We start from the raw sequence: 13513 nt of genomic DNA on the forward strand, positions 1-13513 counted from the left end.
GACTAGAAGGTAATTCTCATTGCTGCCTGCATGTTTGAATTGCTTGTAGTGGTCTCTGAAAATATGACACTTGGGCATAGACCCTGAGATTCTGATTGAAGCAGTATCAGAGTTTCCTTGAACTTTTCCTACAAATTCTAGTGTTAGTCACTCAGTCATGTCCAACTCTTTGCAACTCATAGATTGTACCCCATCCAACTCTTTTTTCCATGAAATTCTCCAGGCACGAATACTGGAGTGGGTTGGCATTCCCTTCTCCAGGGGATCTTTCCTACCCAGGGATAGAACCCAGGTCTCTAGCATAGAAGAAAGATTCTTTACTGTCTGAGCTGCCAGGAAATATGCAGCCAAATTTTAGAACCACTCCAACTAGAACAACATTTTCTCTGTTTGCTTGATTATAAGAATTACATGGTAATCTTTTTAAAAGTATCGGTTCTCAGACCAGTTTAGGATATTCTCAATCTGTGCCTTCAGAAGGGGTTTCTGAATTTGTTATCTAAATGAGGGCCTGTAGATGATACTTACGACAGGGAAGTGCTGGGAAACAACACTTAGGCTCTAAGCTCTGCTGGAAAAGGGCTGTTGGTCCTTCATTCTAAGCCATTCTTCCAGGCATTGCATAGACTCTAGTTCATATCAATCATTCAAAATGGATATTAATTAATTACCTTAATTTTTAAGTCCAAGTAAATGAAAAACTTTTTGACAGAATTAAAAATGCCACTTGTGACTGGTTTTTTACTAGAGATTTACACAAGTAGAATTGTGAAAAATGTCATGAATTTCAAGGGTTCTCTTTTAAGACTTACTATAAATATTGAAGTGTAATCAACTAATTGGCCTACATTCAAGTATTCAGAATTCTCTGCAAGATGGTACCTGCCAGTGAACACTAAATTCTATTTGTATAACCACTTATTAGAAAAGTCACAAGTGAACCCTATCCCTCCAGCTCAACTCCAGAAAAATAAATGACCCAATCAAAAAATGGGCCAAAGAACTAAATAGACATTTCTCCAAAGAAGACATACAGATGGCTAACAAACACATGAAAAGATGCTCAACATCACTCATTATCAGAGAAATGCAAATCAAGACCACTATGAGGTACCATTTCACACCAGTCAGAATGGCTGCGATCCAAAAGTCTACAAATAATAAATGCTGGAGAGGGTGTGGAGAAAAGGGAACCCTCTTACACTGTTGGTGGGAATGCAAACTAGTACAGCCACTATGGAGAACAGTGTGAGATTCTTTAAAAAACTGGAAATAGAACTGCCTTATGATCCGCAATCCCACTGCTGGGCATACACACTGAGGAAACCAGAAGGGAAAGAGACACGTGTACCCCAATGTTCATCGCAGCACTGTTTATAATAGCCAGGACATGGAAACAACCTAGATGTCCATCAGCAGATGAATGGATAAGAAAGCTGTGGTACATATACACAATGGAGTATTACTCAGCCATTAAAAAGAATACATTTGAATCAGTTCTAATGAGGTGGATGAAACTGGAGCCTATTATACAGAGTGAAGTAAGCCAGAAGGAAAAACACCAATACAGTATACTAACGCATATATATGGAATTTAGAAAGATGATAACAATAATCCTGTATGCGAGACAGCAAAAGTGACGCTGATGTATGGAACAGTCTTATGGACTCTGTGGGAGAGGGAGAGGTGGGAAGATTTGGGAGAATGGCATTGAAACATGTAAAATATCATGTATGAAACGAGATGCCAGTCCAGGTTCAATGCACGATACTGGATGCTTGGGGCTAGTGCACTGGGACGACCCAGAGGGATGGTATGGGGAGGGAGGAGGGAGGAGGGTTCAGGATGGGGAGCACATGTATACCTGTGATGGATTCATTTTGATATTTGGCAAAACTAATACAATTATGTAAAGTTTAAAAATAAAATAAAATTAAAATTAAAAAAAAAAAAAAGTCACAAGTGAAAGGACTAACTAAGAGTGAACTCTATTATTCAGGTTAATCAAGGAATACAATTGTAACTAATAGGTAATTAGAAAAACAATAATTCGTTAATGTGTACTTAATTACTGTTTTTTTAAATGCATGGTTTTTATATTTTGTATTCAACAGAAAGACAAATGCATATGTCAACTTAAAATAATTATTAAAAATTATAGTCAATATTTTCTTAATACTTTCTGACATCTTCACTAATTTAGTTAAATCCATTTTCAAAATTAAAATTCTTTTACTAGTGCCGTCATTTTAAACTGTCATGGCTGTTTTTAAATCATCTCCAATTATTTTTCTTTGTAGTCACTCGAATAAGCTGACACTCAAAAATGTCCTCACATCTAGACCTAGAGCCCCAATTAATTACTTGTGTTATATAAGAATACATATTCATATAAGCGAGAATACTGAGGAGTGTCTTTCCATCCTCGTAAAGGAACATGTAAGGGATGAATTGCAGTAACAACTGATGTCTGTGCTGTGCTTCACAGTTTACAGAGCTTCCCAGGTAGTGCTAGTGGTAATACAAGAGGCTTTCATTTATATCGCTCTTTGGAGCGTCATGGCCACTCTGTTGGAAATGTCACTATTTTGTTGGTTACAGTGTTGTTATACTATATACAAACTCTGGGAATTGGTGATGCACAGAGAAGCCTGATGTGTCGGACACGACTGAGCGACTAAATTGAACTGATACTATATAATTATATAGGGGAAAGACCATTTATTTGATGTTTGCAGTGATGTTTGGTTTCAACATAACAAATTTGGAACATGTACTTTTCCAAGAAAACATAGCTGCTGGTATAAAGTAAAAACATTAAAATGTGTAGCTGTAAACCATATTTTTCAAGCTCCAATGCCACAAAGTGAATATATAAATTGGACCAGATATAAAATGGTAAGTTGGTAGGTGGTGGGATCCATGATAAATTGAAAAGTACATTCCTGTCTAGAGCTACACATTTAAAAATATTTAAACACTGCAGATGGTGACTGCAGCCATGAAATCAGAAGATGATTGCTTCTTAGCAGGAAATCTATGACAAACCCAGACAGTGTCTTGAAGAGTAGAGACATCACTCTACCAACAAATGTCTGAATAGTCAAGGCTATGGTCTTCCCAGTGGTCATGTATGGTTGTGAGAGCTGGACCATAATGAAGGCAGAACACCAAAGAATTGATGCCTTTGAACTGTGGTGCTGGAGAAGACTTCTGAGAGTCCGTTGGACAGCAAGGAGATCCAGCCAGTCAATCTTAAGGGAAATCAGCCCTGAATGCTCATTGGAAGTGAGAGAGTCATTTCCTAGGCAAGCTGATAAGAAGTCTAGGGGTTCCTAAGGAGAGAGGGGTCTGGAATTCTGAAGGAGGAAGAAAGGACAAACTTTTTTGTCCCTCTACATTCCTTAGGATTATATAACAATAATGTATCCTGCTTGAAGACAGTCTCTGGAAAAAACCTTCTGGCTAATCCTGTTATTGTAAGGTGTAAATTATGGGAGTAGGTCTAGTGAGGTCTTTACAACCTCCAGACATTCTTTTGACTCACTGTAATAACTAGAGAGTTATGGCTCTCTAATTGGTTATTAACTAATAACTAATTATTTAACTCCATGGCTAACACTAGCAAGGGGGTACTCTTTCTGCCCCCTTCTGATGCCTATGTAAGAAGCTTTCTCTATCTCCTTTATACTTTAATAAAACTTTATTATACAAAAGCTCTGAGTGATCAAGCCTCGTCTCTGGCCCCGCATTGAATTCTTCTCCTCCGGAGGCCAAGAATCCTGGTATCTTTGCGTGGTGCAGCAACAGCCTTTCAGAAGGACTGAGGCTGAAGCTGAAGCTCCAGCATTTTGGCCACCTGATGGGAAGAGCTGACTCACTGGAAAAATCCCTGATGCTTGGAAAGATTGAGGGCAGAAGGAGAAGAAGGTGTCAGAGGATAAGGTGGCTGGATGGCACCACCAATGCAATGGACATGAACTTGGGCAAACTCTGGGAGATGGTGAGAGATAGGGAGGCCTTGGTGTGCTGCAGTCCATGGGGTCACAAAGAGTCAGACACAACTGGGTGACTGAACAACAACAGTAAACACTATGGGACAAAGAAAACATCCGTGTGCCTCATATGCAACCTCTGCTCCATACTTGCAGAACATAGGGTATAGAAGAAGAAATAAAGCAGAAATAAAGAAGCACAAGCAAATGATAGGAGAAGTGATTTGGGTCACAGGAATTTAGCCTACAGGACTGAGGTACAAAGAGCAAGGTTGATAAATATGGCTGATGCTCATCCAATATCACCAGCTTCTTTCTATCTCTCTGTACTGACTTTGGTTTTGTTGTTGTTGTTGGGACAGCACAATATGTCTATAAGGATGTGGCTCTGGGCATAATACCTTTAGTCATTTTCCTTACAGCAAAATGACATAATAATAATTATAGAATTGCTAAGAAATTAAATGAAACTATACATGACAAAGGTGTGGCAGAGCTTTTTCACATTGTATATACTAAATAAATTATTATAATCACTGGGAAGAACTACCTCCTTAAGCACTCCTTGAATTTCTAACATATACTGAAAATCGAAAATAACATTCAGATTTATATGGTAAGAAACTTACAAGGGAAAAGGCAAAGTTTTTTCTTTCACTCAAATAAATCAATAACCATGAAACCAAAGATACAAGTTTCCCCTCTGTGTGGGTTGATCTGTAACCAAAAACATCTTCTTTCCTTTAGAACTATAAAAGGTACTGGGCAAGTTATTCGGACTCTATCTACAAGTAGTTATACTTGTACCAACTAGATCACTGCTTTCTGAAATGATGTTCATAGAAATGCCTCAGGAATTTGGTTCCGTTAAAAATGCATTGACTGAACAGCACTGTGTGAGATGCTATGCTCAGTTTTGTAAATCTGAGATGAAGAGAGCAGGATTGCTGATCCTGAAGCCCTGACCTGCCCAGAATAGAGAAGAGAAACATGGAAGAAGGTTATTTCAATACAAATGCAATGCCTGAGTTTTTCACTCTGTTTTATATATTTTTCCTTCCACCTATTTCAGTGGGAGGGGATTTGTAAGCATTGTGCAAATGCAAGGATCAGTATGTTATGAAAAGATTGAGGGAAGACACATGCCTAGTCTTCAAAGTCTAGTTTTTGCTCTATATCCTCCAGGAAATTTTCCATTCTACTGTGATTTTTAATTTACTAAAAATCCTTTGAAAATGGCTGATTAATAATTCCCCATTAAATGGCAATTAATTTGCTTCCTGAGCATATGTTTTATGTACCTAACCAGATTGTATTAAGCCCTCTGAGGAGAGGACTGTTTTGGGCAGTATGCATGCTACATAATCCTGAAAAGCTGAATGTTTTATTGTCACTAGACTAAGAGCTGGACTAGACAGATGGACCTTTGTTGGCATAGCAGAGACATTACTTTGCTAACAAAGGTCCATCTGGTCAAAGCTATGGTTTTTCCAATAGTCATGTATGAATGTGACAGTTGGACTATAAAGAAAGCTGAGCACCGAAGAATGGATGCTTTTGAACTGTGGTGTTGGAGAAGACTCTTGAGAGTCCTTTGGACTGCAAGGAGGTCAAATGAGTTAATCCTAAAGGAAATGATTCCTGAATATTCATTGGAAGGACTGATGCTGAAGTTGAAACTCCAATACTTTGACCACCTGATGCGAAGAACTGACTCACTGGAAAAGACTCTGACGCTGGGAAAGATTGAACGCAGGAGGTGAAGGGGACGACAGAGGATGAGATGTTTGGATGGTATCACTGACTTGATGGACATGAGTTTGAGCAAGTTCCATGAGTTACGATGGACAGGGAAGCCTGACATGCTGTGGTTCATGGGGTCGCAAAGAGTTGGACATGACTGAGCAACTGAACTGAACTCAGACTAAGGAGCAGTAGAAAAGAATGTCCATAAATAATAAATATAATAATTTGGTACTCTATTTATATTGAAAGCTCCTATGAGCTTTCATAAGACTTTTTGGTACAATTTAAGTATTTAGGTTAGAGACAGAAGAAATGGTAAATATAAACTTCTGTTATATAATAAATGTTCTATTGAAACTTTTAACCAACAACATTTATATTTTTGGTCCTGCTTTATTACCTGGTGGTAACAATTTACACTTACTCTCAGGGCACCAGAACACACATTCAACTGCCCCATAAATGAAGAGTTGCGGCCAGAGAAAACTCAGTGACCTCTCATTTGTTTTAATGACACATGGCAAAGGTGATTGGGATGAACAATAATATGCCTAAAACTCACAAATCACCAGTTTGAATTTGATAATTTATCAACTAAATCTAAATTTCCTAACTATTGCTACTGAAACCCATAGAAAAAATATGCTTATTAACATAAATATTTTTGAAAGAGACGTAAAGAAAATAATGGGCTTCCCTGGGGCTTCAGATGGTAAAGAATCTGCCTGCATGTGGGAGACTCAGGTTTGATCCTTGGGTTGGGGAGATCCCCTGGAGAAGGAAATGGCAACCCACTTCAGTATTCTTGCCTGGAGAATTCTATGGACAGAGGAACCTTGCAGGCTACAGTCCATAGGGTCACAAAGAGCTGGACACGACTGAGCTACTAACTCACAAAGAAAATAATAACAGGAAAGAAATTAATTTTATTTGAAAACTAGTAAGTAATTATAAATAGATTGAGTCCTATATATGTTTACTTCCAATATCTAAGATTCAGCTGCTGCTCATATCTAATTTTATCGCTCCTATATTTCATATCTGTCTCTTCCTTTCATTTCCTCTGCCATTAGTGAAATTCTGCTTTTCATTACTTATCTAGATCACTGCAACAACTGCTTCACCAGTTTCTTGACTTTCTGCTTAAGCTGATCTTTTATAAAGATGCTGAATTAATCTTTCCATAATACAGTCCCAAATTTCTGACTCCTTGCTCAAATATTCTCAGTGCCTCCTTCTTGCTTTTAGAGTGAAGTCTAAACTGCTTTACTCTAGCATTTAATAATTTCTGGCTCTTGTTTCAATTTATTTTTCTCTCCCAACAGTCCTCTTCATACATTACATACACTAAATACATTTATACATTTCATCCATTGAAGTGAAACTATTCAGTACTCCTATAACATGCCTTTAACTTTCTAACATCTATTTTTTTCACATCTTCCTTAACCCTGGGATGCTCTTCCAAACTCTATCCATCCTTTAGGGTCAAGCTCGAATGTCACCTCTTCCATAAAGTTGTTTCTAAATTCTTCAGAAATAATCTTTATTCTTCTTTCTCAAATATTACAGAAAATATTTCACTATCTACTTAAAATAACTTATTGGTTTATACCTAAAGTATATTGAATACTGGAGTCTATGGCAGTTTTACCTGGCTCTGTTGTGCCAAGTATAAAGGCTTCAAACATGGTAGATACCTAAGTAGTTGTTGAACAAATGACTGGCATAATTAATGAATATTTAGTAGTTTCAGAACTATGGACTTTGTATAAAGGGCCTTCAGTTCAGTTCAATTCAGTCGCTCAGTCGTGTCCGACTCTTTGCGACCCCATGAACTGCAGCACGCCAGGCCTCCCTGTGAATCACCAACTCCCGGAGTTCACTCAGACTCACGTCCATTGAGTCAGTGATGCCATCCAGCCATCTCATCCTCTGTCATCCCCTTCTCCTCCTGCCCCCAATTCCTCCCAGTATCACGGTCTTGTCCAATGAGTCAACTCTTCGTATGAGGTGGCCAAAGTGCTGGAGTTTCAGCTATAGCATCATTCCTTCCAAAGAAATCCCAGGGCTGATCTCCTTCAGAATGGACTGGTTGGATCTCCTTGCAGTCCAAGGGACTCTCAAGAGTCTTCTCCAACACCACAGTTCAAAAGCATCAATTCTTTGGCACTCAGCCTTCTTCATAGTCCAACTCTCACATCCATACATAACCACAGGAAAAACCATAGCCTGGACTAGACGGACCTTCGTTGGCAAAGTAATGTCTCCGCTTTTTAATATGCTATCTAGGTTTGTCATAACTTTCCTTCCAAGGAGTAAGCATCTTTTAATTTCATGGCTGCAATCACCATCTGCAGTGATTTTGGAGCCCAAAAAAATAAAGTCTGACACTGTTTCCACTGTTTTCCCTTCTATTTCCCATGAAGTGATGGGACCGGGTGCCATGATCTTCGTTTTCTGAATATTGAGCTTTAAGCCAACTTTTTCACTCTCCACTTTCACTTTCATCAAGAGGCTTTTTAGTTCCTCTTCACTTTCTGCCATAAGGGTGGTGTCATCTACATATCTGAGGTTATTGATATTTCTCCCGGCAATCTTGATTCCAGCTTGTGTTTCTTCCAGTCCAGCTTTTCTCATGATGTACTCTGCATATAAGTTAAATAAACAGGGTGACAATATACAGCCTTGACGTACTCCTTTTCCTATTTGGAACCAGTCTGTTTTTCCATGTCCAGTTCTAACTGTTGCTTCCTGACCTGCATACAGATTTCTCAAGAGGCAGATCAGGTGGTCTGGTATTCGCATCTCTTTCGGAACTGGCCACAGTTTGTTGTGATCCACACAGTCAAAGGCTTTGGCATAGTCAATAAAGCAGAAATAGATGTTTTTCTGGAACTCTCTTGCTTTTTCCATGATCCAGCAGATGTTGGCAATTTGATCTCTGGTTTCTCTGCCTTTTCTAAAACCAGCTTGAACATCTGGAAGTTCACGGTTCATGTATTGCTGAAGCCTGGCTTGGAAAATTTTGAGCATTACTTTACTAGCATGTGAGATGAGTGCAATTGTGTGGTAGTTTGAGCATTCTTTGGCATTGCCTTTCTTTGGGATTGGAATGAAAATTGACCTTTTCAGGTCCTGTGGTCACTGCTGAGTTTTCCAAATTTGCTGGCATATTGAGTGCAGCACTTTCACAGCATCATCTTTCAGGATTTGGAATAGCTCAACTGGAATTCCATCACCTCCACTAGCTTTTTTCATAGTGTTGCTTCCTAAGGCCCACTTGACTTCACATTCCAGGATGTCTGGTCTAGATGAGTGATCACACCATTGTGATTATCTGGGTCATGAAGCTCTTTTTTGTACAGTTCTTCTGTGTATTCTTGCCCCCTCTTCTTAATATCTTATGCTTCTGTTAGGTCCATACCATTTCTGTCCTTTATCGAGCCCATCTTTGCATGAAATGTTCCTTTGGTATCTCTGATTTTCTTGAAGAGATCTCTAGTCTTTCCCATTCTGTTGTTTTCCTCTATTTCTTTGCATTGATTGCTGAGGAAGGCTTTCTTATCTCTTCTTGCTATTCTTTGGAACTCTGCATTCAGATGCTTATATCTTCCTTTTCTCCTTTGCTTTTTGCTTCTCTTCTTTTCACAGCTATTTGTAAGGCCTCCCCAGACAGCCATTTTGCTTTTTTGCATTTCTTTCCCATGGGGATGGTCTTGTTCCCTGTCTCCTGTACAATGTCATGAACCTCATTCCAGAGTTCATCAGGCACTCTATCAGATCTAGGCCCTTAAATCTATTTCTCACTTCCACTGTATAATCATAAGGGATTTGATTTAGGTCATACCTGAATGGTCTAGTGGTTTGGGACCTATTTGAACCTTATTGACAACCATAAAATAAACATATTGATTTTGAATAATCTGACTTCTTTCATAAACTAGTGATTTATCAGATTTTTCCACCTTTTCTCCTTAGCATCTCTGGAATTACAGAGAGATGGCCCAAGGAGCTCCCTCTTTGGCAGTGAGAAATGAACAGTAGAGAAATTAATTCTCTACTGTATACTCGGCCTCCGACTAAAGCTGTTCCATTTTGTGTATCAGCTTCCCTGTAAGACTTTGCTTAGAGAAATCATTCACTAAAATAGACAAACAAACAAACACAAAACCTTGGGATTCCACCACTGAGACACAATAATTCTCTATTTGTTTGAAGTCTCCATTCCATATGAAAACATCTTCATGTGATAGTGAGGGAAATGAGCTGCTGTGTTTTGGCTGAGTTTTTTCTTATAAGAAACATATCAAAATGTTAGCACAATAGTAGTATTTCAGACAATTTTATATCAGGTCCTCCTACAATACCTAACTTTGAATGAGACACGACATTCTATAATGATCATTGATCTCAATCCTTGATCTGACTCTAGTGGCCTGAGAATTAGTTAGCTATTGAATTTTACAGATGTTATCATCTTTCTGGATATTTTTCATAGATTTGAAATACCCCTGAGAAGCAGTTATACAGCTTTATATTTCTGTAAAAGACAATGGTGCAACATTCTATTGCCTAGGCTGATGTTAGCCCATCCCCTCACCCACAGAGTAGAAAATTGTATTCTACAATAAATATAAAGTGTATCTTCACTGAAATCTATCTTAGACTCCTGGTAAGTTACAGAATTTCAGGTTCATTATTTAGGGGGAAAAATACCTGTTTAAGTCACGGTGAATAATTGGCTGTGTCAAGTTGTGAAGGTACTCCATACCTTTGGCAACATCTACTGCAATGATTAATTTTGACTGCAAATCAAGTATCCTAGAATTTAAAAATAAATTTAATGAGGATGAAATGGTCAAATCCAATACTACATCTTTTACAAGAAATCAATAGTGTGTGTAATTTGTTATTCTGTACAATTTCAGCCTTTTTTCTTGATTGAAGGTTAAGCTAAAAACTCAACAAATGCAGAAAAATAGCCTTTTCTACACCTGATAATACTTAACTATAGATCAATTCAGATACCAACCCCTCTTATTTAAACATTCAACTTGATTTTATAACATTTGTAATATTACACTTAATTTCTTTATAATAACATAAAAAGGAAATCTAATTACTAAGTAAAAACCACATTCTAATTATCATATGCATAGATCTAGGAAGTTAATTCAAATTAGACTTGTACAAGATTATTTTTTCTTAAAACTTTTAAAAATAAATACTGCAACCCCTAGTAATTATTTTATTCTGAGCTTACACATATCTGCTTTCCTGGTACATCAAATTTAGCCTAATTATTCAGTTACTAATTTAAATTCCTTGAATTTGTTATCTTAAATTGGATTCTTGTTAAGAGAACATAGAAGTCTTTCTATTCATTAAAAAATAATTATTGGGCATAAATTATTAGCCATCTTTAGAATGTCCCATTTCCTAGAACTCAGAGATTTCAGAAAGCAAAGGCTCATCTAAGCAGAAAGCATATGAGGTGATGTAACTGTAATTCCAATGACATACAAAATGATGAATCAGTGATCATACCTCTTCTGTTCATGAAGGAGGGAGAATAGGGAACCCCCTGATATGTACTGAGTGACGATGGCAAACTGGCTGGGATCATTCAAGCAAGCACCCACAAACTGAATGATACATGGATGATTAAGCCGGCAGAGAATGGACACCTCTCGGCAAAACATATCCACATCTGACTTGGAGCAGTAGGTGTTGGCTCGGTAACTGAAAAACGCAGCAACAGGAGTCTTCAGTCACCAGATGAATCAAAACAAGGGGCTCACCATGCATACACTTCTCAACGTTTACTACTCAGATGCTAACATTTCTCATTTGCTTGCTTACCGTTTTATAGCCACTATTTTATTTCTGCATCGTCCTTTATACACTTTCCCAAAAGAACCTAAAATTGTGTAAGACAAACAAGTAAACACATGTTAACATATGGAGCTCATTAAACTGAAACAGACTAGTATTTTCTTTAGTTACCTGAGCCGATGATCTCATGGAACTCAATTTCTGAGAGCTGAAGATGGAAATGTGAAGGCAAGCCAGCCCTTAAGAGGAGAACATCTGCCTTCTCTGCAAACAGGAATTGTTATTTTATATTTTTTAAAAAATAAACAGCAAACATGTGGATATTTAAACACACATGCACATATATGCTTAACCAAAAATATCTTTCCCTAGTACCATTTAATTTTCTAACTGTAACTGACTATTTGGACATACAAAACCGTATCATAAATGATCCCTATCCCGTGCATTAAAAACATGTTAGCTCTCTGCCTTTGCTACCTGACCTTTGTTATCAGGGCTGAGAGTTTATACCTGATTTGGTCAACCACTACTTGTCTGTATGATGTGGCAACTCTAGAATACAGTTCATATCACATCATGATAAAGAGCCTTATCTGGTCAATCCCTTCAACCTGTCACAAAAAGCTTAGTCAAATAGCCATAAATTCAACCTTAAAGAGATGCCAATTAGGAAATAAGCATGTGAATCATTCAGAAGACACATTCAAAGCCAGAAATAATTTTTTAAAATTTCAAACTCTAAATAGTTCAATATAAATTTACAGTTGTATATGTTTTACTTCCTTGATTCAGTGGTATTAATTTCTGTGTGTAGTATACATTCAAAAAGTTCCCAAAGTATTACTTACTTGGGATCTCTTGAAATATAATTTATTTTTTTTCAGTTTTTTCCCTATGACAAACCTATTACCAATTTTTATGAAAGATATTAATAGTTACAACTTAACTTTCATTAAAAATACAGAAGTCTATGAGAATTTGATCTTCTTTTAATATTCATATGGAATTTTCACTTCATGAACTAAGAGGACATATGCAAAATAACAGCAGATGAGGTTAATCGTGGAAAGAATGATCTGCTAATAATATTACTTATGCCTGCAAAATAGTCATTTGTAATATGTAAGACAAAATAGGAAGTTATCATATTTGAGGCAGTAATTACTCAGTAATAAAATATAACAATTGTCCCATATTAAAATACCTTTTGTCATGCTTTTAATCTTGCCCAAAGGAGATGGAACAGACACATAGGAGCCATCTGAAATCAAATTATATTACAGAGTTAAAAGTAGCAAATGATTTTTCCTACATAAAAGTTAAACATTATACAAAGAAGCATATAACAAAAGAAAACTTGCTAATAACACCCAGTGAGAGTGTAACTGAAGCCCAGGTCTTTCTCTGGACACTAAAACTGTATAGCAAGTATTTATTTGGAGTGTACATAAAATGATTAAAAATAAAAGTCCAAAGTCTAGCAGACTCCAGCAAATTTAATTTGTGTCTGCATATGAGTATTCTTTGTCCTATCTTAATAGATTGCTGAAAGGGGAAATGACTGCTCAGCTTACTAGGCCTTCCCAGGCATCTACCAGCCTCATAAACATCCAGTCCAGGGATGTAAAACTTGGAGGAACTGCAGATGGGTGAGTTAGAAAGTAGCCTAAGTGGGGGCTTCTTTATTTTCAGCCTTACTCAGACATAAATTTTATTAAAATAAAGCTAATCTGATAAGCCTTCCTCTTAGACCCTAAAATGTTGCTAACAGAAACACAGGCTTACCTTTAGCCACAATATCACCACAATGAAAATTTAAAAAGAAAGAGGGTACCTCCTCCAGGCTGAGAATATTCATTACAGGGCAATTCATCCTGAGGTCTCTTATAATGTTTCAGAAGTGTGACAATTGCATCATGTCCTTTATGAA

The 13513-nt window shown here is 37.3% G+C and overlaps 1 protein-coding gene across 1 annotated transcript in view; it reads right to left on the reverse strand.

Moving 5' to 3' along the window:
- The window catches only part of TNNI3K (TNNI3 interacting kinase), a 351856-nt gene that overhangs the window by 211848 nt on the left and 126495 nt on the right, over window positions 1–13513 (reverse strand). Inside the window, exons 12-17 of the mRNA XM_070367853.1 lie at window positions 13418–13504; window positions 12788–12844; window positions 11752–11844; window positions 11608–11665; window positions 11293–11487; window positions 10462–10566 (exon numbers count right to left, since the gene is read on the reverse strand). Coding sequence (XP_070223954.1) covers window positions 10462–10566; window positions 11293–11487; window positions 11608–11665; window positions 11752–11844; window positions 12788–12844; window positions 13418–13504 — 595 coding nt within the window. The remainder of the gene's footprint in view (window positions 1–10461; window positions 10567–11292; window positions 11488–11607; window positions 11666–11751; window positions 11845–12787; window positions 12845–13417; window positions 13505–13513) is intronic.

This window comes from Bos mutus, chromosome 3 (assembly GCF_027580195.1).
Source record: "Bos mutus isolate GX-2022 chromosome 3, NWIPB_WYAK_1.1, whole genome shotgun sequence".
Classification (NCBI taxonomy): domain Eukaryota; kingdom Metazoa; phylum Chordata; class Mammalia; order Artiodactyla; family Bovidae; genus Bos; species Bos mutus.